Source organism: Oncorhynchus gorbuscha, linkage group LG10 (assembly GCF_021184085.1).
Source record: "Oncorhynchus gorbuscha isolate QuinsamMale2020 ecotype Even-year linkage group LG10, OgorEven_v1.0, whole genome shotgun sequence".
Classification (NCBI taxonomy): domain Eukaryota; kingdom Metazoa; phylum Chordata; class Actinopteri; order Salmoniformes; family Salmonidae; genus Oncorhynchus; species Oncorhynchus gorbuscha.
In genome coordinates, this window is record NC_060182.1 from 73,106,099 (window position 1) to 73,131,469 (window position 25,371).

At 42.7% G+C, this 25,371-nt stretch overlaps 1 protein-coding gene and 1 pseudogene across 4 annotated transcripts in view; both read left to right on the top strand.

The window, feature by feature from the left end:
• Positions 1 to 458, top strand: part of LOC124046525 — a 996-nt pseudogene extending 538 nt beyond the window's left edge.
• LOC124046524 (hypoxia-inducible factor 1-alpha-like) overlaps positions 1 to 19,760 on the top strand; it is a 39,069-nt gene extending 19,309 nt beyond the window's left edge. For 2 of the 4 annotated variants that reach the window (XM_046366976.1, XM_046366975.1), the window contains exons 3-14: positions 3,086 to 3,243; positions 12,796 to 12,880; positions 13,205 to 13,520; positions 13,822 to 13,928; positions 14,041 to 14,188; positions 14,358 to 14,644; positions 14,783 to 14,970; positions 15,100 to 15,222; positions 16,339 to 16,604; positions 16,714 to 16,816; positions 16,948 to 17,053; positions 18,657 to 19,760. In XM_046366976.1, coding sequence (XP_046222932.1) covers positions 3,086 to 3,243; positions 12,796 to 12,880; positions 13,205 to 13,520; positions 13,822 to 13,928; positions 14,041 to 14,188; positions 14,358 to 14,644; positions 14,783 to 14,970; positions 15,100 to 15,222; positions 16,339 to 16,604; positions 16,714 to 16,816; positions 16,948 to 17,053; positions 18,657 to 18,820 — 2,051 coding nt within the window. In that variant the 3' untranslated portion in view covers positions 18,821 to 19,760. Of the gene's footprint in view, positions 1 to 3,082; positions 3,244 to 12,795; positions 12,881 to 13,204; positions 13,521 to 13,821; positions 13,929 to 14,040; positions 14,189 to 14,357; positions 14,645 to 14,782; positions 14,971 to 15,099; positions 15,223 to 16,338; positions 16,605 to 16,713; positions 16,817 to 16,947; positions 17,054 to 18,656 lie in introns of all 4 variants that reach the window. The other 2 variants (XM_046366974.1, XM_046366973.1) reach the window with 1 other exon arrangement.
• The last annotated feature ends 5,611 nt before the right edge of the window (positions 19,761 to 25,371 follow it).

Genomic DNA, 25,371 nt, shown 5'->3' on the forward strand with positions numbered 1-25,371 from the left:
CTGAGGCCTCAGGAGGTTATTGCTTCTACCTGGTGGACAAAGAAACAGCCTCCCAATGATCCTGTACAGAAGGTGTGTGTCTGGCAGGGTCTGACCAGCAGAAATCAACACACTACACTGCTGCTCCTACCTTCTGGGGACGAAGGTGAACAGGGGAAATGAGAAGACCGCTGATGGGATTCTGATGGGATTCACAGACACTCACTAAACTAGAGCTTCACAACATTGTTGGGACAGTAGATTATGGGACAGCCTTCAGGCGGATAGCATTCTCCTGTCCACATGAGCAGTTGGCAGATCTTGAAGCCTTGATGACAAAGGGAAACCATGAAATCCTTACTATCTTAGTTAGCCTGGACACCCCTGGGAAGACTACAGTAGGTAATCTGGGCTGATTCAGATGCCTGTGAGATCTGCTTTGTTGTTTGAGTGTTTATTGTGTTGTGGGTTCCCAGACACAATAAAGGTTCTTTAAATCTCTCTGTTTTTGCGAATTCGTCTAATCAGCTCTGAAAAGATCTGATGTGAATGGTCAAAAGCCCAATTAGGGGAACAAATATCAAAATTGTGCTGCCTGTGTTTTAAATCTAGGCAAGTCAGTTAAGAACAAATTCTTTCAATGACTGCCTAGGAACAGTGGGTTAACTGCCTGTTCAGGGGCAGAACGACAGATTTGTACCTTGTCAGGTCGGGGATATGAACTTGCAACCTTTCGGTTACTAGTCCAACGCTCTAACCACTAGGCTACCCTGTCGCCCCTACGTGAACAGAGCCTTTAGTGTTTCTGTATATGTTGCAGCAGCCTTTCCTTCCTTTTTCCCCATAGGGGTTTCATGTCAAATAACAATGTATTCAAAGTGCCTACTATTATATTCTAACTATAGAATTATAATAATAATTAGTGTTTTGATCTAAATCGCAAGTCAAATTGCAATTGCAAGATTTGGTTAAAAATAAGGCTTCAATTTTTTTTTTACAATATCCTGCAGAACTATGTGACAATGTGGAATTGCAGCAATTGATGACATTATTTTAAAACAAATGTAATTTTTAAAATAATAATAAATAAATAAATTAAATAGAGGAATACCCATTTAATCATTTCGAAATGTATGTGTTGCCAACCTAGGGTCACGCACTACTCATAAAGCAAATTTACAATTTGTATTATTCAAAAGCATCAATTACCGACATACTGTGAAAATTTGGAAAAATACAGTGATGTGATATTTTGGCCATATCGCCCATCCATACTATCCATATAGGCCAATTCCCACAAGTCTAAAGGGTTAACACGGGCCCAGGACCAGTGGAAGCAAAATAGTCCCATAACATCAAAGATCCACCACCATATTTTACGGTAGGTATGGGGTTATTTTCTGCTTATGTATTCTCATTTCAATGCCAAACCCACTGCTGGTATGTGTGGCCAAAGAGTTCTATTTGCATGTCATCTGACGAGGGCACCTTTTCTAATCCAAGTGCCAATGCCGTTTAGCAAAGTCCAGGTGGTGCTTTAGACAAATGACATGAAAATAGAGCACATTGGCCACGCACACCAGTGGTGGGTTTGGCATTGAAACATGCAGAAAAGAACCTCATACCTACAGTCAAATATGGTGGTGGATCTTTGATATTATGGGGCTATTTTGCTTCCACTGGTCCTGTTGCCTTGTTGAGGTCAAAGGCATCATGATTTTTACCCAGTACCAGGACATTTTAGCCAAAAACCTGGTTGCCTGGAGGCTGAAACTTAGCCACTTATAGATCTATCAGACGGTAACACCAAGCACATATCACAATCCACAAAGACATGGTTAATTGGCCACAAAATCAGCATTTTGCAATTGCCGTCTCAGGGCTTGAAACCAATTGAATACCCGTGGTTTGATTTGAAGTGAGCAGTCCATAAGCGCAGACGTAGGATATCATGGATCTGGAAGGATTCTGTATGGATGAATTATCTTAAGGTGAGGTGCTGTATTAAAAACAGATGTCAATTTTGACTCCCAACTTTTCTTGAGAAAATGTTTTACTACTTGTTAAACAATCTCTTTCTCTAAGCAACTGTAAAATAATATGATTTCCACATTTTTTGAGCATGCAATATTTTATTTATTTTATTTAACTTGGCAAGTCAGTTAAGAACAAATTCTTATTTACAATGACTGCGTACCCTGGCCAAACTCAGATGACACTGGGCCAATTAATTGCCAGCAGCATACCACTCTGCATCCCACTGCTGGCTTGCTTCTGAAGCAAAGCAGGGCTGGTCCTAGTTGGTACCTGGATGGGAGACCAGATGCTGCTGGAAGTGGTGTTGGAGGGCCAGTAGGAGGCACTCTTTCCTCTGGTCTAAAAATATTCCAATTCCCCAGGGACGTGATTGGGGACATTGCCCTGTGTAGGGTGTCATCTTTCGGATGGGACGTTAAACGTGTGTCCTGACTCTCTGAGGTCATTAAAGATCCCATGGCACTTATCGTAAGAGTAGGGGTGTTAACCCCGGTGTCCTGGCTAAATTCCCAATCTGGCCCTTAACCCATTATGGCCAGCTAATCATCCCCAGCTTACAATTGGCTCATTCATCGACCTCCTCTCCCTTGTAACTATTCCCCAGGTCATTGCTGTAAATGAGAATGTGTTCTCAGTCAACTTACCTGGTAAAATAATGGTTAAAATGATTTATTTTATACAGTAATTTTTGCTCATCTCTATCAGGGGTATCAATAATTGGGCACTTTTTGACTGCGTTTAGACAGGCAGCCCAATTCTTCTTTTTATTATTCACTAATTTGTCTTTTGACCAATCAGATCAGCTCTGAAAAATATCTGATGTGATTGGTCAAAAGACCAATTAGTGGAACAAATATCAGAATTGGGCTTGCCTATGTGAACGGAACCTTTTAGTGTTTCTGTGTATGTTGCAGTACCCTGCCACACAAGCATGTGTGTTGGCTAGTAATCATATATCCTGCTTTATTTATGTCCCCATGTCTGCCACACGGTCCCTTCTGCTACCTCCCTCTCTCTTATTCTCTTTCTCATCCCCTCACCCCTCTCTCTCGCTCTCTTTTTCCAGAAGATAAGGCAGTAGAGAAGGAGCAGGAGGAGAGTGAGATGGACTCCCAGCTGAATGGCTCCTATCTGAAGGCTCTGGAGGGCTTCCTCATGGTGCTGTCTAAAGACGGGGACATGATCTATCTCTCTGAAAATGTCAACAAGTGCTTGGGTCTGGCACAGGTAGGTCTGGTGTCCCGTTAGAGACAGAACTGACTAGGATAGATCGATAAAGAATGCCCCAAAAATTGAAAGACTTGAGTAAAAGAGGGATACGAAGTATATTGAAAGCAGGTGTTTCCACACAGGGATGGTTTGTGAGTTAATTAAGCAGTTAACATCCCATCATGCTTAGGGTTATGTATAGAAATGCTGGGCAGGCTATTATTTTGGCTACCATGGCTATGTCCCCATAGGATGACAATGCCCCCTTCCACAGGACACAAGTGGTCATGGAATGGTTTGATGAGCATGAAAACAATGTACACCATATGCCATGGCCATCTCCATAACCAGATCTCAACCCAATTGAACACTTATGGGATATTCTGGAGTGGTGCCTGAGATAGCGTTTTCTACCACCATCAACAAAACATAGTGATGTCATTTCTTGTGGAAAAATTGTGTTCATCTCTCCAATAAAGTTCTAGACACTTGTAGAATCTATGCCAAGGTGCATTGAAGCTCTTCTGGCTCGTGATGGCCCAGCACCCTATTAAAGGGGCCGCCAGAAATACAATTATGATATTCCTGTCAATTTGGTGAAAGCCTATGTTCTGTCAGTGGGTAAAATAAATAAAAATACCCATGATTTAACTTCTAAGTGGTCCATCTTGTGAAAATCTGGATATTGTGTAGTATTGAGTCATAGCTACATCATTCTCATCACTAGATGGGGATAACCCACAATATTTTAAACAATTACCTGCACTCCAGATCGCCAAATCAGCCAATAGATGGTATGAGAATACCGTCTTGAATACATCCATCCATTTATATTGTCATGACAAAGTATATATATTTTGTGAGGTGTGCTCACTCTAAATGGTGTACCAAATTGTTCAACTCCGTTTCTCCTTCAAGTACCATGTCGCAATGTGCCCTGTGTCTGTGGGAAATGGAGAGAGAGAGCATTGCATTGTGTGCTTTGTAGAAGATTTGAGATGCAACAGATTTCCAAAATAGATTTTCACATGTTTCTACCAACCTTGTTATAACTACGAAATTAAACATTTGTTCCCAAAACTTGTTTTCACATATTAGTGTCATTTAACACTGTTAATCATTTGAATTAGTGATTTGGGGCTGGATTATCCCTTTAAGACACTTTAAGTTGGTATTTCCTTTATTTTGGAATTTACCTGTATTTGTGACTGACCAGCTCGATTCTGTCTTCTGTAGCAAAATGTGAAGTTGTGTTCTTTACACATTGTATAAAAGTATAGACTCAGAGCTACAAAGTGGTATATCATTCACTACAGTTGAGGAACAATGGGAAAGTAAATCTGCTTTGAAAGTTGAATAACTTGTAACCTTACTTTTGAGAAAATGGCCTTTGAATGTTTTGGTACACCTACTGGAGAGCTCTGCTTTGTCTACACCCATTCAGCATCGTTCACACCCTCTTAAGCTTTAGCCCCACCCAGCTCTTTTAAGGATTCACATGTGAGGCCATGTACTAAACAACCAAAAATGTCAAGACAAATGCCTGGTTTATAGAATGGGTGTGTTTGTAAATTCAATCTGAAGTGCCAAAGTGTGCTCAGTGTGTGCTCTGGGTGTTCGTAAACTGAAACTCAGAGCATTGTCAGTTATGTAAATTCAGAGCGTTTTGCTCTCGGAGCAAATCCGAGCATTCCGACCCAACCGCAGTCAAGCACCCAAGCTAATGTTGGCTAGCTTGCTAGCTACTGCCATACACAAATGAGGGAACTGCTTTCTCTGACCATTTTACTTGCTCTAGCAGAGCTGGTTAGGCTGTCTTTATGTTATCCAGAGCGTTGCTGACTGCTGCTGGCAACAATTTAATTACGCTTTTTTCTTACGCTTTTATTCCTCAACGTTTAATGACACTGGCCATATTCAACGGGTGTTTAGCGTTCATAAATTCGTCATTTATTCTGCGCTCTGGCACAGTCAGACGAGTGCTCTGAAATCAGAGTAGATAGCCAGAGCGAATTTACCAGCTACGTCTATCAACAGTTATCACAGTGACATGATGAACATTTAAATGGTTACTTTCATAGTGGAGTCTTTGGTTTAGACTAGAGGTCGACCGATTATGATTTTTCAACGCTGATACTGATTTATTGGAGGACCAAAATAGCCGATACCAATTTAATCGGGCCATTTATTTATATATATATATATATATATATATATATTTGTAATAATGACAATTACAACAATACTGAATGAACACTGAACACTTCTATTTTAACTTAATATAATATATCAATTTAGTCTCAAATAAATAATGAAATGTTCAATTTGGTTTAAATAATGCAAAAACACAGTGTTGGAGAACAAAGTAAAAGTGCAATATGTGCCATGTAAATAGCTAACATTTAAGTTCCTTGCTCAGAACATGAGAACATATGAAAGCTGGTGGTTCCTTTTAACATGAGTCTTCAATATTCCCAGTTAATAAGTTTTAGGTTGTAGTTATTATAGGACTATTCCTCTCTATACCATTTGTATTTCATATAGCTTTGACTATTGGATGTTCTTATAGGCATTTTAGTATTGCCAGCCTAATCTCGGGAGTTGATTGGCTTGAAGTCATAAACGGCGCTGTGCTTCAAGCATTGCTAAGAGTTGCTGGCAAACGCAGTAAAGTGCTGTTTGAACGGAATTCTTACAAGTCTGCTGCTGCCTTCCAGCACTCAGTCAGACTGCTCTATCAAATCATAGACTTAATTATAATATAATAATCACACAGAAATACGAGCCTTTGGTCATATCCAGAAACTTTACAGAAATATGGTCAAATCCAGAAACTTATCATTTCGAAAACAAAACGTTTATTCTTTCAGTGAAAAAACGGAACCGTTCCGTATTTTATCGAAAGGGTGGCAACCCTAAGTCTAAATATTGCTATTACATTGCACAACTTTAAATGTTATGTCATAATTATGTAAAATTCTGGCAAATTAATTACGGTTTGTTAGGAAGAAATGGTCTAAACACATTTCACAACGAGCCAGGCGGCCCAAACTGCTGCATATACCCTGACTCTGCTTGCACTGAACGGAAGAGAAGGAACACAATTTCCATATTAATGTTAGCAGGCAATATTAACTTTCTTTTAACTTCAAATGCAGGTTTAAAAATATATACTTGTGTATTGATTTTAAGATAGGCATTGATGTTTATGGTTAGGTACATTTGTGCAACGATTGTGCTTTTTTCGCGAATGTGCTTTTGTTAAATCATCACCTGTTTGGCGAAGTTGAAGTAGGCTGTGATTCGATGATAAATCAACAGGCACCACATTGATTATATGCAATGCAGGACAAGCTAGTTACCCTAGTAATATCATCAACCATGTGTAGTTAACTAGTGATTATGTGAAGATTGTTTTTTACAAGATAATTTTAATGCTAGCTAGCAACTTACCTTTTGATGCTACACTTGCATAACAGGTGGTCAGCCTGCCACACAATCTCCTCGTGGATTGCAGTGTAATCGGCGTCCAAAAAGGCCGATTACCGATTGTTATGAAAACTTGAAATTGGCCCTAATTAATCGGCCATGCCGATTTTAATCGGTCGACCTCTAGTTTAGACATGTGGTCTTTTGGTTTAGGACTTGTGAGGCGTCTGTTTCTCAAATTAGACACTCTGATGTACTTGTCCTCTTACTCAGTTGTGCACCCGGGCCTCCCATTCCTCTTTCTATTCCGGTTAGAGCCAGTTTGCGCTGTTCTGTGAAGGGAGTAGTACACAGTATTGTACGAGATCTTCAGTGTTTTGTCAATTTCTCGCATGGAAGAGACTTCGTTTCTCAGGACAAGAATAGACTGACGAGTTTCAGAAGTAAGGTCTTTGTTTCTGGCCATTTTGAGCCTGTAATCAAACCCACAAATGCTGATGTTCCAGATACTCAACTAGTCTGAAGAAGGTCAGTTTATTGCTGCTTTAATCAGCACATCAGTTTTCAGCTGTTCTAACATAATTGCAAAAGGTTTTTCTAATGATCAATTAGCCTTTTTTAAATTATAAACTTGGATTAGCGAACATAGTGTGCCATTGGAACACAGGAGTTATGATTGCTGATAATCGGTCTCTGTACGCCTATGTAGATATTACATAAAACTTTGTCTGTTTCCAGCTACAATAGTCATTTACAACATTAACAATGTGTTCACTGTATTTCTGATAAATGTGATGTTATTTTAATGGGGGAAAAATAATTTCTATGTGACCCCAAACTTTTGAACGGTAGTGTATATATTATATACTGTATAGGGTTAGTGTTCCCAAACGGCCATATCTCCATGTTACTGCACGCGTTTATGGAAGACAGAGAGACTACTTGTGATAATTAGCTATATAGCATGTTCCCGAACACCTGTGCTACCTGTCTCAGACCTGCTGTTTTCAACTTTCTAGAGACAGCAGGAGCGGTAGAGATACTCTTCATGGTCGGCTATGAAAAGCCAACTGACATTTACTACTGAGGTGCTGACTTGGTGCACCCTCGACAACTACTGTGATTATTATTATTTGACCATGCTGGTCATTTATTTTGGCCATGTTTTGTTATATTCTCCACCCGGCACAGCCAGAAGAGGACTGGCCATCCCTCATAGCCTGGTTCCTCTCTAGGCTTTGTCCTAGGTTTTGTCCTTTCTAGGGAGTTTTTCCTAGCCACCGTGCTTCTACACCTGCATTGCTTGCTGTTTGGGATTTTAGGCTGGGTTTCTGTACAGCACTTTGAGATATCAGCTGATGTAAGAAGGGCTAAAAAAATCAATTTGATTTGATTTAACCCCAACTCATGACGTTACGACCCTGCATGAATCTGCAGGTAGCTAACCAGCCAGGTTCAATGTTAGCTAGCTATAACTAACAATGCCATTTTTTTATTTCACCTTTATTTAACCAGGTAGGCTAATTGAGAACAAGTTCTCATTTACAACTGCAACCTGGCCAAGATAAAGCAAAGCAGGGTAACACAAACAACACAGATTTACACATGGAATAAATAAACATACAGTCAATAATACAATAGAAAAAGGCTATATGCAGTGTGTGCAAATGAGGTAGGATAAGGGAGGTAGGCAATAAATAGGCCATAGTGGTGAAATAATTACCATCTAGCAATTGAACACTGGAGTGATAGATGTGCAGAAGATGAATGTGCAAGTAGAGATACTGGGGTGCAAAGGAGCAAAATAAATAACAGTATGGGGATGAGGTAGTTGGATGGGCTATTTATAAGTACAGTGATCTGTGAGCTTCTCTGACAGCTGGTGCTTAAAGTTAGTGAGGGAGATATGAGTCTCCAGCTTCAGTGATTTTTGCAGTTTGTTCCAGTCATTGAAAGCAGAGAAATGGAAGGAAAGGTGGCCAAATGTGTAATTGGTTTTGGGGGTGACCAGTGAAATATACCTGCTGGAGCATGTGCTGCTATGGTTACCAGTGAGCTGAGATAAGGTGGGGCTTTACCTAGCAAAGACTTATAGATGACCTGGAGCCAGTGGGTTTGGCGCCAAATATGAAGCGAGGGCCAGCCAACGAGAGCATACAGGTCGCAGTGGTGGGTAGTGTATATGGGGTGTTGGTGACAAAATGGATGGCACCGTGATAGACTGCATCCAATTAGCTGAGTAGTGTGTTGGAGGCTATTTTGTAAATGACATCGCCAAAGTCGAGGATCGGTAGGATAGTCAGTATTACGAGGGTATGTTTGGCAGCATAAGTGAAGGATGCTTTGTTGTGAAATAGGAAGCCGATTCTTCTAGATTTAAATTTGGATTGGAGATGCTTAAATTCTTTGGGATAGGGGGCAGCATTTTCACTTTTGGATGAATAGCGTGCCCAGACTGAACTGCCTCCTACTCAGTCCCAGATGCTAATATATGCATATTATTAGTAGTATTGGATAGAAAACACTCTGAAGTTTCTAAAACTGTTTCTAAAACTGATGTCTGTGAGTATAACAGAACTCATATAGCAGGCAAAAACATCCAAACAGGAAGTGGGAAATCTGAGGTTTGTAGTTTTTGAACTCAGCCCCTATCGAATTCACAATGGGATATGGGTTATTTTGCACTTCCTAAGGCTTCCACTAGATGTCAACCTTCTCTGGAACATTGTTTCAGGCTGCTCCTGTGAAGGGGGGCCAGATGACAGCTGTTTGACTCAGGGGTCTGCCAGCAGCCTCGTTCTCAGTCACGCGCATTTCACACGAGAGGTATCTCTCGTTCCATTGCTTTTCTACAGGCAATGGAATTCTCCGGTTGGAACATTATTGAACATTTATGATAAAAACATCCTAAAGATTGATTGTATACTTAGTTTGACAAGTTTCTTTGACCTGTAATAGAACTTATTGAACATTTCGTCCGACTGGACCAGATCGCGCTTTTGGATTAGTTTACCAAAAGCCCTAACAAAAGAAGCTATTTGTACATAAATGGACATAAATGATGGACATTATCGAACAAAACAATAATTTATTGTGGAACTGTGATTCCTGGGAGTGCATTCTGATGAAGATCATCAAAGGTAAGTGAATATTTATAATCCTATTTATGACTAATGTTGACTACCCAACATGGTGGATATTTCTCTGGCTGGTTTGGGCTCTGAGCGCCGTTCTCAGGTTATGCTTTTTCCATAAAGATTTTTTGAAATTTGACACCGCGGTTGCATTAAGGTGAAGTGTATCTAAAGTTCCATGCATAACACTTGAATTTTCATCAACATTTACAGTGGGCAGAACAAGTATTTGATACAATTGCTGATTTTGCAGGTTTTTCTACTTACAAAGCATGTAGAGGTCTGTAATTTTTATCATAGGTACACTTCAACTGTGAGAGACAGAAATCCAGAACAAAACAAAAATCCAGAAAATCACATTGTATGATTTTTAAGTAATTAATTAGCATTTTATTGCATGACATAAGTATTTGATACATCAGAAAAGCAGAACCAAATATTTGGTACAGAAAACTTTGTTTGCAATTACAGAGATCATATGTTTCCTGAAGTTCTTGACCAGCTTTTCACACACTGTAGCAGGGATTTTGTCCCTCTCCTCCATACAGACCTTCTCCAGATCCTTCAGGTTTCGGGGCTGTTGCTGGGCAATACGGACTTTCTGCTTCCTACCAAAGATGTTCTATTGGGTACAGGTCTGGAGACTGGCTAGGCCACTCCAGGGCCTTGAGATGCTTCTTACGGAGCCACTCCTTAGTTGCCCTGGCTGTGTGTTTCGGGTTGTTGTCATGCTGGAAGACCCAGCCACGACCCATCTTCAATGCTCTTACTGAGGGAAGGAGGTTGTTGGCCAAGATCTCGCGATACATGGCCCCATCCATCCCATCCTCCCCTCAATATGGTGCAGTCGTCCTGTCCCCTTTGCAGAAAAGCATCCCCAAAGAATGCTGTTTCCACCTCCATGCTTCACGGTTGGGATGGTGTTCTTGGGGTTGGACTCATCCTTCTTCCTCCAAACACGGCGAGTGGAGTTTAGACCAAAAAGCTCTATTTTTGTCTCATCAGACCACATGACCTTCTCCCATTCCTCATCTGGATCATCCAGATGGTCATTGGCAAATTGAGCAGGGGGACCTTGCGTGCGCTGCAGGATTTTAATCCATGACGGCGTAGTGTGTTACTAATGGTTTTCTTTGAGACTGTGGTCCCAGCTCTCTTCAGGTCATTGAGCAGGTCCTGCTGTGTAGTTCTGGGCTGATCCCTCACCTTCCTCATGATCATTGATGCCCCACGAGGTGAGATCTTGCATGGAGCCCCAGACCGAGGGTGATTGACCGTCATCTTGAACTTCTTCCATTTTCTAATAATTGTGCCAACAGTTGTTGCCTTCTCACCAAGCTGCTTGCCTATTGTCCTGTAGCCCATCCCAGCCTTGTGCAGGTCTACAATTCTATCCCTGATGTCCTTACACAGCTCTCCGGTCTTGGCCATTGTGGAGAGGTTGGAGTCTGTTTTGATTGAGTGTGTGGACAGGTGTCTTTTATACAGGTAACGAGTTCAAACAGGTGCAGCTAATACATGTAATGAGTGGAGAACAGGAGGGCTTCTTAAAGAAAAACTAACAGGTCTGTGAGAGCTGGAATTCTTACAGGTTGGTTGGTGATCAAATACTTATGTCATGCAATAAAATGCAAATTAATTACTTAAAAAATCATACAATATGGTATAGATCTGTAGCAGTTTGGGTCAAGAGTGTCACCCCCTTTGAAGAGGGGGATGACCGCGACAGCTTTCTAATCTTTGGGGATCTCAGACGATATGAAAGAGGTTGAACGGGCTAGTAATAGGGGTTGCAACAATTTCGGCAGATCATTTTTAGAAAGTGAGGGCCCAGATTGTCTAGCCCAGCTGATTTGTAGCGGTCCAGATTTTGCAGCTCTTTCAGAACATCAGCTATCTGTGTTTGGGTGAAGGAGAAATGGGGGAGGCTCTGGCAAGTTGCCGTGGGGGGTGCGGTGCTGTTGACAGGGGTAGGGGTAGCCAGGTGGAAAGCATGGCCAGCTGTAGAGAAATGCTTATTGAAATGCTCAGTTATTGTAGATTTATTTTTTATTTTTACCTTTTAAATTTAGGCAAGTCAGTTAAGAACAAATTCTTATTTTCAATACAGCCTAGGAACAGTGGGTTAACTGCTTGTTCAGGGGCAGAACGACAGATATTTGGTACAGCTCGGGGGTTTGAACTTGCAACCTTCCGGTCACTAGTCCAACGCTCTAACCACTAGGCTACCCTGCCGCCCCAGATTTATCAGTGATGACCGTGTTCCCTAGCCTCAGTGCAGTGGGCAGCTGGGAGGAGGTGCTCTTATTCTCCATGGACTTTAGTGTCCCAGAACCTTTTGGAGTTTGCGCTACAGGATGCAAATTTCTGTTTGATAAATCCGGAGACAGGTGTTTTATACAACAGCCGTATGTTTTCCTTTCGACTCTGTCTGCATATTTGCAGTCAAACGGGTTGTTGTCATACTCAAATTCCACCGTGCATCCCACTAATTTCAAAACTCGATCCTTTGGAAAGTGGAGAACAACACCTTTGCAGTTCTACTACATGATGTCTTTCAAAAAAGTTGCGCCTTAGAAAGGATTACCAACACGTACTGACCAGCTCATACTACAGACAGAAGCATGGTATATGGCAGACCAAGCCAAACTCATCTCTCGGCTTGTCCAGCCCACCCATTATCTCAGCCAATATTGGCTAGTGGGAAGGTTCCTGTCTTTCTGTGGCTAAACCAACTAGGCTCGTAACATATAACAATATCATTTGTATTTACAAATGGCATACAAGTTTGTTATTAAGGCACATGAAAGTCCACATGTTCGAGATGGCATTTCTGCCCCAAAAAACGTATTTAGATTTTTATAAAAAGTTTACTTTCAAATGGCTCTCCTGTGAAGTAGTAATGGATGACATATGCCTAGTTTCCTGAAATTAGTCACATTTGCTGTTCTTTCCTTGACATGAATATGTTATTTCTAAACATCCTTCCTCTTCTGTCCATGTGCAGTTTGATCTGACAGGACTTAGTGTGTTTGAGTACACACACCCCTGTGACCACGAGGAGCTAAGGGAGATCCTGGTACACAGAACAGGTGAGACCCACAAACGTGAATACACACTCAAACTAAAGGTTCCTACTGAGAATAGACTCTGCTACACACAGCACTCTGGAATATCAGTGTAACAAGTAGTGTGGGGCTCAATTTAGCAGCTGCAAGCAAAAGTCAGAGCCTGTAGAAGTAGTTATCATTTCCCACTCCAGCCCTGAGGTCAGGGTGATTAGTGGGCTACTGTCTTTTCCTTGGTATTCACTCTGCTTCACTGGCACCATTCCTTTTTTGCACATCGCACCAACACTAAATGTAATTGTTTATTTGGTAACCTTAACCTTCTCTCTCTCTCCTCTGCCTGGTCAGGGACCTCTAAAAAGTCCAAGGGACCAAACACAGAGCGCAGCTTCTTCCTGCGGATGAAATGCACCCTCACCAGCAGGGGGCGCACTGTCAATGTCAAATCATCCACTTGGAAGGTTCTCCACTGCTCAGGCCATGTGCGAGTCCATGAAGCCCCAACTGAGCAGAGGCCCATTGGGCACAAGGAGCCGCCCGTCTCCTACCTGGTGCTAGTCTGTGACCCCATCCCCCACCCCTCCAACATCGAGGCGCCATTGGACACCAAGACCTTCCTCAGCCGCCACACACTGGACATGAAGTTCACCTATTGTGACGAGAGGTGAAACTGAGACCTACCATTCCACTGACTGCAGCACCAGCATGAATAATGTAGTAGAAGAATACTGAATCTAACACAAAGCTTTACTCAATATAAGAATAAGGGCTATTGTTGTAAGAATATACTTTGCATTAGCTTTTTTCCTTGAAAAGTTAAATGACTTGTATTCACACAAAGATGTGATTTAAAATAATAGGTAGCTCCTGAATTTAGTGCCACAGATCCACCTTATGTCCAATAGATTGAATGGCACTCCAGTAAGCAGCAGGATTAACCTGTCCCCTAACTCTGTGTTGTCCAGAATCACTGAGCTGATGGGCTATGATCCAGAGGACCTGATAAATCGCTCTGTTTATGAGTACTGCCATGCCTTGGACGCAGACTACCTCACTAAGACCCATCACAACTGTAAGCATCCCCACATAAATAAGTACGTAATATATTGTTGAAGTACTAGGTAGCTACTTGCAGTCTCTCTTTCCTCTTCTCTCACCCTTTTCTTCTTTCTTTGGCTCTCCAGTGTTTGTTAAGGGCCAGGTGAGCACAGGCCAGTACCGCATGCTGGCTAAGATGGGTGGCTTTGTGTGGGTGGAGACTCAGGCCACTGTTATCTACAACAACAAGAACTCCCAGCCCCAGTGTGTTGTCTCTGTCAACTTTGTGCTCAGGTACCGTCATGGTCTACATAGTGTGTTAGAGGCTAGTTTGATCAGGGGTTTAAACTGTCTGGTGGACTGACTCCACTGGGTTCCGACTCAACCAATCAATCAGATTTTCCCTTTTGTAAGGTGGAGTAAGACATGATATGTAACTGTTTTTGTCTCCTTCTTGCTCCAGTGGCGTTGAAGAGGAGAAGATGGTGCTGTCTCTAGAGCAGACTGAGGACATGAGGTCTGTAAAGAAGGAGCTGGTGGAGGAGGAAGAGGACGAGGGCTCAGAGGCAGAGGTGTCCCCTGTGCTCCTGAAGGAGGAGAAGGTGGATGTGATTAAGCTGTTCACCCAGGCAATGGAGGCCCAGCCGCTGGCGAGCCTGTATGACAGATTGAAGGAGGAACCAGAGGCCCTCACCCTTCTGGCCCCGGCCGCAGGGGACACCATCATCTCCCTGGACTTCGGCAGCCCCGGTCAGTACCCTGCCCTGCCTGGAGCTTTGGGTGATAATTACTTTTTAATGGGAGATTAACTTTATAATTAGTGATAAAGTCATGCTTTACTTTTACTATCCCAAACTCATTCTGACCTCCTCTTTACTGTCCCTGCAGACTCTGACATCCTGCTGAAAGAGGTGCCTCTCTACAACGATGTGATGCTGCCCTCCACCAGTGACAAGCTGGCCCTGCCTCACTCTATGCTGCCCCCCAATGAGCAGCCCCTGATACCCAGTGCCTCAGTGGACACCAAGGCAGATCCAAACTCCTTCAGCACCCCAGGCAGCCACAGCTCAACTGAGGTGACCAGGGATACCACGTGCAGATGGACCGCTTTTAAAACTGCCAGTCAGGAAATCAATGGAAAGTTGCTGTCAAAAATACTTATTTTCACAAATACTAGTCTTTAACCAGTGTAATGTCCTCTGCAGCCTGACAGCCCGCTGAACTTCTGTTTTCCAATGGACTCTGACAGCAGTGCTGCGCTGAAACTGGACCTGGTGGAAAGACTGTTTGCCATCGACACAGAACCCAAGACACCTTTTACCTCACAGGTATGGTACCTACAGTGCATTCGAAAAGTATTCAGAGACCCCTTGAAATTTCCCACATTTTGTTACGTGAGTCTTATTTTAAACATTTACATTTACATTTAAGTCATTTAGCAGACGCTCTTATCCAGAGCGACTTACAAATTGGTGCATTCACCTTATGACATCCAGTGGAACAGTCACTTTACAATAGTGCATCTAAATCTTAAAGGGGGGGGGGTGAGAGGGAATACTTATCCTATCCTAGGTATTCCTAAAAGAGGTGGGGTTTCAGGTGTCTCCGGAAGGTGGTGATTGACTCCGCTGTCCTGGCGTCGTGAGGGACGCCAGGACATCATCAATCTACACAGAATAGCCCACATTGACAAAGTGAAAACAGGTTTTTAGACATTTTTGCAAATGTATTAAAAAATAGTCAATTGGAGGTGTACCTGTGGATGTATTTCAAGGCCTACCTTCAAAATCAGTGCCTCTTCGCTTGACATCCTGGGAAAATCGAAAGAAATCAGCCGAGACTTCAGAAAAAAATTGTAGACCTCCCACAAGTCTGGTTCATCTTTGGGAGCAATTTCCAAACGCCTGAAGCTACCATGTTCATCTATACAAATAGTACAGAAGTATAAACACCATGGGACCACACAGCCGTCATACCACTCAGGAAGGAGACGCATTCTGTCTCTTAGAGATTAATGTACTTTGGTGCGAAAAGTGCAAATCAATCCCAGAACAGCGAAGGACCTTGTGAAGATGTAGGAGGAAACAGGTACAAAAGACCCTCCAAAATCCACAGTAAAACGAGTACTATATCAACATAACCTGAAAGGCCGCTCAGAAAGGAAGAAGCCACTGCTCCAAATCCGCCATAAAAAAGACAGGTAGTGAACAATATAAGGAAGAGACTGGGGTGGCAGTGGGATGCGTCCATCTTGGTACAATGGTGAACCTAATTGAAACGAGAATCAGCTGTTGTGTGGTTTAAATACTGTAGGCAGAGATGTAATTGCTGTGATTCCATTCCACCACTTCCCTGAACTTGCGTGGATTCTAAACGTCTTTTAAAGGATATGACATGATTCAGGTAAAGTATGATCTGACATATGTTCTTGTTTCCCCCTGTAGGGCATGGAGGATCTGGACCTGGAGATGTTGGCTCCATACATCCCCATGGATGATGACTTCCAGCTGCGCACCCTGTCCCCAGTGGAGCCCCCATCGTGTGACCCAGCCCAGCCCCTGGTGAGCTCTTCTCTGTGCTCTCCTCTGCACCTCACCCAGGATGTCCACAGCTACACGGATTCCCCCTTTAGTGCCCCAACAAGCCGGACAGCTTCCCCAGCCCCGGAGCTGGCAGCTAGCCCTTGCCCTGCCTCCTTACTCACCATGAGGTAAGTCCCACCACATACACACACTCCTTCCAACTTACCCTTTCCTCAAAACTAAAGCATATCAGTGTTTTCTGACTGCTGACATGGTGTGTGACTCTCTGTGCTCTAGGGCGCCTCAGATGGACAGAGAGATGTCCCTCAGGACACTGGCCACCAAGAACTCACAGCGCAAGAGAAAGTTGTCTCTGTCTCAGGCTGTCGGAATAGTAAATGTGTGTAGGACCTTTGGAAATGTTTTTTTTTATCACATTATACATATTAAAAAATAAACATTTAGCAGAGATATTCTGTTTGATAACATCTGGCATGTTGAGGGCTAATTTGAATATGTTATTTTTTTTAGGGGGCATTGCTCCAGGACCCTCCTGGGCCAGGTAAACAGCTCAAGGTGTCTGAGCTGGGCAGCTCTGAGGCTCCCTCCAACAGGACCATACTGCTCCTACCTACAGGTAGTTGCTCCTGGAATACACAATAGCCACGGCCTGACATTAAACGTATGTACAGTGCATTCGGAAAGAATTCAGACCCCTTGACCTTTTCCACATTTTGTTACGTTACAGCCTTAATCTAAAATGGATGAAATCAAATAAAAATACTCCGCAATCTACACACAATACCCCATAATGACAAAGCAAAAACAGGTTTTTAGAAATGTTTGCAGAAACAGAAATACTTTATTTACACAAGTATTCAGACCCTTTACTTTGAGACTCAAAATTGAGCTCAGGTACATCCTGTTTCCATTGATCATCCTTGAGATGTTTCTACAACTTGAATGGAGTCCACCAATGGTAAATTCTATTGATTTCACATGATTTGGCAAGGCACACACCTGTCTATATAAGGTCCCACAGTTGACAGTGCATGTCAAAGCAAAAACCAAGCCATGAGATTGAAGCAATTGTCCATAGAGCTCCAAGACAGGATTGTGTCGAGGCAAAGATCTGGGGAAAGGTACCAAAACATTTCTGCAGCATTGAAATTCCTCAAGAACACAGTGGCCTCATCATTCTTAAATGAAAGTAGTTTAGAACGACCAAGACTCTTCCTAGAGCTGGCAGTCCGCCCAAACTGAGCAATCTGGGCAGAAGGGCCTTGGTCAGGGAAGTGATGAAGAACCCGATGGTCACTTCCAGAAGGACAACCATCTTTGCAGCACTCTACCGATCAGGCCTTTATGGTAGTGTGGCCAGACGGGACCCACTCCTCAGTAAAAGACACATGACAGCCAGCTTAGAATTTGCCACCTTCAGGACTCCGACGATGAGAAATAAGATTCTCTGGTCTGATGAAACCAAGATTGAGCTCTTTGGCCTGAATGCCAAGCGTCACGTCTGGAGTAAACCTGGCAACATTCCCTAGGGTGAAGCATGGTGGTGGCAGCATCATGCTGTGGGGATGTTTTTCAGCGGCAGGGACTGGGAGACTCATCAGGATTGAGAGGAAGATGAACGTAGCAAAGTACAGAGAGGTCTTTGAAGAAAACCTGCTCCAGAGCGCTCAGGACCTCAGACTTGGGCGAAGGTTCACCTTCCAGCAGGACAAAGACCCTAAGCACACCGCCAAGACAGCACAGGAGTGGCTTCTGGAACAAGTCTCTGAATGTCTTTGAGTGGCCCAGCCAGAGCCTAGACTTGAACCCGATCGAACATCTCTGGAGAGACTTGACAATAGCTGTGCAGCAACGCTTCCCATCCAACCTGACAGAGCTTGAGAGGATCTGCCGAGAAGAATGGAAAAAACTATGTAATCGCTGCCAAAGGTGCTTCAACCAAGTACTGAGTAAAGGGTCTGAATACTTATGTAAATGTCATATTTCAGTTTTTTAAATTTCATTATGTTTGAAATGTTTTTGCTTTGTCATTATGGGGTATTGTGTGTGTATATTGAGGGGGGGAAACGATTTAATCAATTTTAGAATGCGTCTGTTACCTAACAAAATGTGTAAAAAGTTAAGAGGTTTGAATTCTTTCCGAAGGCACTGTATGTTTTACATATAATTTACATGAAACAATGACACTAGTGTCCCTTATATTCTCTTGTTTCTCTTAGACCTTGCAAGCTGCCTGCTTGGCATCTCCTCGGAGGGCAGCGGCTCACGCTTCACCCTTCCACAGCTGACCCGGTATGACTGTGAGGTTAATGCCCCCGTGGTTGGTCGCCAGCACCTGCTGCAGGGCGAGGATCTGCTGTGTGCCCTGGACCAAGTCAACTGAGTCAACGCTTAGCCTGCCCCCTGCTGGACCAGACTAGACACTACAACTTCTCATTCCCTGTTCCCACCCACTGCCACTTTATTTGTCTCTGTGTGAGTTTGATATTATGCTTTGGCTGCCTTCTGCATCCACCAAGTGATCTCTGCAGCGTTCCACCTTGATGAATGTCATACAGAGTTGGTGTAAGGGATGTGGTAGTGTTAGCAGGTAGAGGCACGTAATTGTTTCTTTCTCGGGAGTCTAACAGCACACATATGGCACCTCCATGGATGGCTCTGTTGCCTGGTCTCCATGGAAACCAGCGGGCGCTACTGCCAGCAGTGTATTGTAAGCTTCAATCGCACAGTTTATATTTTAAAAAAAATAAGAATAATTCCGATTACCAGCAATATATATATTACGGCTTTGTAAAAGTCGTTCTAATGGAATTTCAACCATTTTATTGAACTTTTCCCTCTGTATTCTTATGTCGTGTACAACGATAGTATATGGTCCAGAAGGCTGAGTTCATTGTTTCATTGGATGTTATATCCCCATTACTGGTTACCAGTATTTTAGGCATAGGTGTGTGTTTGTTACTGTGCATCGACCTTGGGAATTTTCCGAGATGTCTTAAAGCCTTGTCATGAGTAATAAAATACATGTGGAAAGGTATAATTGGAACTAAATCCAGTGTTTGTTTTTAACAATGGAGGATTCGTCACTCAGCTTGATCATGTATTTCATATTTTTAGTCGAGACTCAAACACTTCATTTAGAATTTAGTGACGTGTGTCATATGATCATCATTTTACCAGTATAGTTATCTCATCATTAGTAGCAAGCAAGTGTTATGCTTGCATGTTTTCTCTCTTTTTTTGTCTGTTTTATGGCATTGGTCCACATACTGTAGTGTTGTCATGCTTCCTGTTGCTGTGTAAAATAAAACTGAATTATTATTTTTTTGCCTTGTTTAAAACATATATACACTGCTCAAAAAAATAAAGGGAACACTAAAATAACACATCCTAGATCTGAATGAAATATTCGTATTAAATATGTTTTTCTTTACATAGTTGAATGTGCTGACAACAAAATCATGCAAAAATTATCAATGGAAATCAAATGTATCAACCCATGGAGGTCTGGATTTGGAGTCACACTCAAAATTAAAGTGGAAAACCACACTTCAGGCTAATCCAACTTTGATGGAATGTCCTTAAAACAAGTCAAAATGAGGCTCAGTAGTGTGTGTGGCCTCCACGTGCCTGTATGACCTCCCTACAACGCCTGGACATGCTCCTGATGAGGTGGCGGATGGTCTCCTGAGGGATCTCCCAGACCTGGACTAAAGCATCCGCCAACTTCTGGACAGACTGTTGGTGGATGGAGCGAGACAAGATGTCCCAGATGTGCTCAATTGGATTCATGTCTGAGGAATGGGCGGGCAAGTCCATAGCATCAATGCCTTCCTCTTGCAGGAGCTGCTGACCCACTCCAGCCACATGAGGTCTAGCATTGTCTTGCATTAGGAGGAACCCAGGGCCAACCGCACCAGCATATGGTCTCACAAGGGGTCTGAGGATCTCATCTCGGTACCTAATGCCAGTCAGGCTACCTCTGGCGAGCACATGGAGGGCTGTGCGGCCCCCCAAAGAATTGCCACACCATGACAGACCCACTGCCAAACCAGTCATACTGGAGGATGTTGCAGGCAGCAGAACGTTCTCCACGGCGTCTCCAGACTGTCACATGTGCTCAGTGTGAACCTGCTTTCATCTGTGAAGAGCACAGGGCGCCAGTGGCGAATTTGCCAATCTTGGTGTTCTCTGGCAAATGCCAAACGTCCTGCACGGTGTTGGGCTGTACGCACAACCCCCACCTGTGGACGTCGGGCCCTCATACCACCCGTTTGAGCAGACACATGCACATTTGTGGCCTGCTGGAGTTCATTTTGCAGGGCTCTGGCAGTGCACCTCCTGCTCCTCCTTGCACAAAGGCGGAGGTAGCGGTCCTGCTGCTGGGTTGTTGCCCTCCTACGGCCTCCTCCACATCTCCTGATGTACTGGCCTGTCTCCTTGTAGCGCCTCCATGCTCTGGACACTACGCTGACAGACACAGCAAACCTTGCCACAGCTCGCATTGATGTCCCATCCTGGATGAGCTTCACTACCTGAGCCACTTGTGTGGGTTGTAGACTCCATCTCATGCTACCACTAGAGTGAAAGCACCACCAGCATTCAAAAGTGACCAAAACAGGATGCATAGGAACTGAGAAGTGGTCTGTGGTCAACACCTGCAGAACCACTCCTTTATTGGGGGTGTCTTGCTAATTGCCTATAATTTCCACCTGTTGTCTATTCCATTTGCACAACAGCATGTGAAATTTGTCAATCAGTGTTGCTTCCTAAGTGGACAGCTTGATTTCACAGAAGTGTGAATGACTTGGAGTTACATTGTGTTGTTTAAGTGTTCCCTTTATTTTTTGAGCAGTGTATATTCTGTGTCATGTCATGGAATATTGTGGTATCAATATAAACATGAATTCTTCACTCCAACAAAAGAATCCTGCAGTCAAATTAAAATTAGATACACATTAGATAACAAGGACAAAACTCTATTTGATTGGTACATACAGAAAACGTATCAACATTTGTGTAAGTCTTCACAAGGTTTTCACACACTGTTGCTGGTATTTTGGCCCATTCCTCCATGCAGATCTCCTCTAGAGCAGTGATGTTTTGGGGCTGTTGCTGGGCAACACGGACTTTCAACTCCCTCCAAAGATTTTCTATGGGGTTGAGATCTGGAGACTGGCTAGGCCACTCCAGGACCTGGAAATGCTTCTTACGAAGCCACTCCTTCGTTGCCCGGGTGGTGTGTTTGGGATCATTGTCATGCTGAAAGACCCAGCCACGTTTCATCTTCAATACCCTTGCTGATTGAAGGAGATTTTCACTCAAAATCTCACGATACGTGGTCTCATTCATTCTTTCCTTTACACGGATCAGTCTTCCTGGTCCCTTTGCAGAAAAACAGCCCCAAAGCATGATGTTTCCACCCCCGTGCTTCACAGTAGGTATGGTGTTCTTTGGATGCAACTCTGCATTCTTTGTCCTCCAAACACGACGAGTTGAGTTTTTACCAAAACGTTCTATTTTGGTTTCTTCTGACCATATGACATTCTCCCAATCTTCTTCTGGATCATCCAAATCCTCTCTAGTAAACTTCAGACGGGCCTGGACATGTTCTGGCTTAAGCAGTCCCTGGAGGTGTAGTGTGTTACTGATGGCAGGCTTTGTTACTTTAGTCCCAGCTCTCTGCAGGTAATTCACTAGGTCTCCCCGTGTGGTTCTGTGGTTTTTGCTCACCGTTCTTGTGATCATTTTGACCCCACAGGGTGAGATCTTGCGTGGAGCCGCAGATCGAGGGAGATTATCAGTGGTCTTGTATGTCTTCCATTTCCTAATAATTGCTCCCACAGTTGATTTCTTCAAACCAAGCTGCTTACCTATTGCAGATTCAGTCTTCCCAACCTGGTGCAGGTCTACAATTTTGTTTCTGGTGTCCTTTGACAGCTCTTTGGTCTTGGCCATAGTGGAGTTAGGAGTATGACTGTTTGAGGCTGTGGACACGTGTCTTTTATACTGATAACAAGTTCAAACAGGTGCCATTAATACAGGTAACGAGTGGAGGACAGAGTAGCCTCTTAAAGGTCTGTGAGAGCCAGAAATCTTGCTTGTTTGTAGGTGACCAAATGCTTATTTCCCTCCATAATTTGCAAATAAATTCATTAAAAATCCTACAATGGGATTTTCTGGATTTTTTTCTTCTCATTTTGTCTGTCATAGTTGAAGTGTACCTATGATGACAATTACAGGCCTCTCTCATCTTTTTAAGTGGGAGAACTTGCACAGTTGGTGGCTGACTAAATACTTTTTTGCCCCACTGTACAGTGGCAAGAAAAAGTATGTGAACCCTTTGGGATTACCTGGATTTGTGCATAAATTGGTCATCAAATTTGATCTGATTTTCATCACAACAATAGACAAAAATAGTATGCTTAAACTAAAAACACACATTATAGTGTTTTTTTGTCTATATCACATTGCCTGATGTGAACCATTCCTCGAACAAAAGAGATCTCAGAAGACCTAAGATTTAGAATTGTTTAAGCTGGAAAGAGTTACAAAAGTATCTCTAAAAGTCTTGATGTTCATCAGTCCACGGTAAAACAAATTGTCTATAAATGGAGAAAGTTCAGCACTGTTGCTACTCTCCCTAGGAATGGCCTTCCTGCAAAGATGACTGCAAGAGCACAGTGCAGAATGCTCAGAGGTTAAGAAGAATCCTAGAGTGTCAGCCAAAGTCTTACAGAAATCTCTGGAACATGCTAACATCTCTGTTGACGAGTCTACAATATGTAAAACACTAAACCAGAATGGTGTTCATGGGAAGACACCCCGGAAGAAGCCACTGCTGTGCCTAAAAAACATTGCTGCACGTCTGACGTTTGCAAAAGTGCACCTGGTGTTCCACTACTGGCATAATATTCTGTGGAACAGATGAAACTACAGTTGAGGTGTTTGGAAGGAACACACAACACTGTGTGGAGAAAAAAAGGCAGAGCACATCAACATCAAAACCTCATTACAACTGTAAAGTATGGTGGAGGGAGTATCATGGTTTGGGGCTGCTTTGCTGCCTCAGGGCCTGGACATTTTGCAGGAGAATGTTAGGCTGTCTGTCCGCCAATTGAAGCTCAACAGAAGTTTGGTGACGCAACAGGACAACGTCCCAAAACACAGACGTAAACCAACAACAGAAGAAAATACACCTTCTGGAGTGGCCCAGTCAGAGTCCTGACCTCAACCCGATTTGAGATGCTGTGGCATGACCTCAAGAGAACGGTTCACACCAGACATCCCAAGAATACAAAACTGTTTCATTTCAGCAATAAAGCGGAATGGTCCAAAATTCCTCCTGACCATTGTGCATTTCTGATCGGCAACTACAGAAAATGTTTGGTTGAGGTTATTGCTGCCAAAGAAGGGTCAACCAGTTATTAAATCCAAGGGTTCACATACTTTTCCCCCCTGCACTGTGAATGTTTACACGGTGTGGTCAATAAAGACATGAAAACGTATAATTGTTTGTGTTATTAGTTTAAGCAGACTGTTTGTCTATTGTTGTGACCTAGATGAAGAACAGATCACATTTTATGACCAATTTATGCAGAAATCCTGGTATTTTCAAAGGGTTCACATACTTTTTCTTGCCACTGTAATTAATATGCATGTCAGTCTCTCTTGGCTGAGAAACATATACAGACACTATAAGAAACATACACAGACACGTATTACCACTAGTGGTTAGAGCGTGTGACTAGTAACCGGAAGGTTGCGAGTTCAAACCCCCGAGCTGACAAGGTACAAATCTGTCGTTCTGCCCCTGAACAGGCAGTTAACCCACTGTTCCTAGGCCGTCATTGAAAATAAGAATTTGTTCTTAACTGACTTGCCTGGTTAAATAAAATAAAAAAACACCAGGAGTCTTTTTACAGTCCCCAAACAAATTCAAGAAAGTGTACAGTATTATATAGAGACATCATTGCATGGAACTCCCATCTCATATTGCGCAAATGAAAAGCAAACCTGGTTTCAAAAAACAGATAAAGCAACACCTCACGGCACAACGCCTCTTCCCTATTTGACCTAGATAGTTTGTGTGTATGTATTGATATGTAGGCTATATGTGCCTTTACATTTTCTTTTGGATATAGTTCTGTCCTTGAGCTATTCTTGTCTATTAATATTCTGTATTATGTTATGCTTCATGTTTTGAGTGGACCACATGAAGAGTAGCTGCAGCTAATGGGGATCCTAATAAAATAACCAAAATACAAAACTCCCATGTTTATACACAGGACCAAGTACCTAAGTACTGTTATTACTACTTTATGGCATAAAGAGTATAAGGACACATTTCATGTCCTTGGTCTCAGCACTCCATTCCAATAGTAACTGTTGAAACTGTCACTAACTGAAAACATTTTAAATGTTTATATTGTCATCTTGTTCTGTTCTAAATTCATTTGTTTTCATATATGTATGGAATATGAGACATATTTACTATATGTTATTCCAACAGATAAAAATGAAATATGAAAGGACTAGTTTCTGTGACCTGCACAATGTTCATGTATTTATTTGAACTCATACAGTGACAAAGAATATCATTTTAATATAGCATTAGAAACATGCAACTACTCAATGTATGCTCTAAGTGGCCAACGCGTCGAGAAGCTGGTGAGAGTGGAGGCAGGTGGCTTCTCGGTGAGTTATTTTAATAATGGTTTTATGCTAATAGGTGACTGGAGCTGTCCACTGAAAATGTGGCTTCTCACTCCCTTTGTCGAACCCTGAACAACACAGGAAATGCGCTACAATCTGGTGCATGGCAGAACAAGGTCGGTTGTGGAGCGCACCATAACCAAATAGAAATACAAAAGTTTAATTTAAAATGGGTTAACTTAAAGCAACATATACCAACATTTTATTGAAATTGCACAC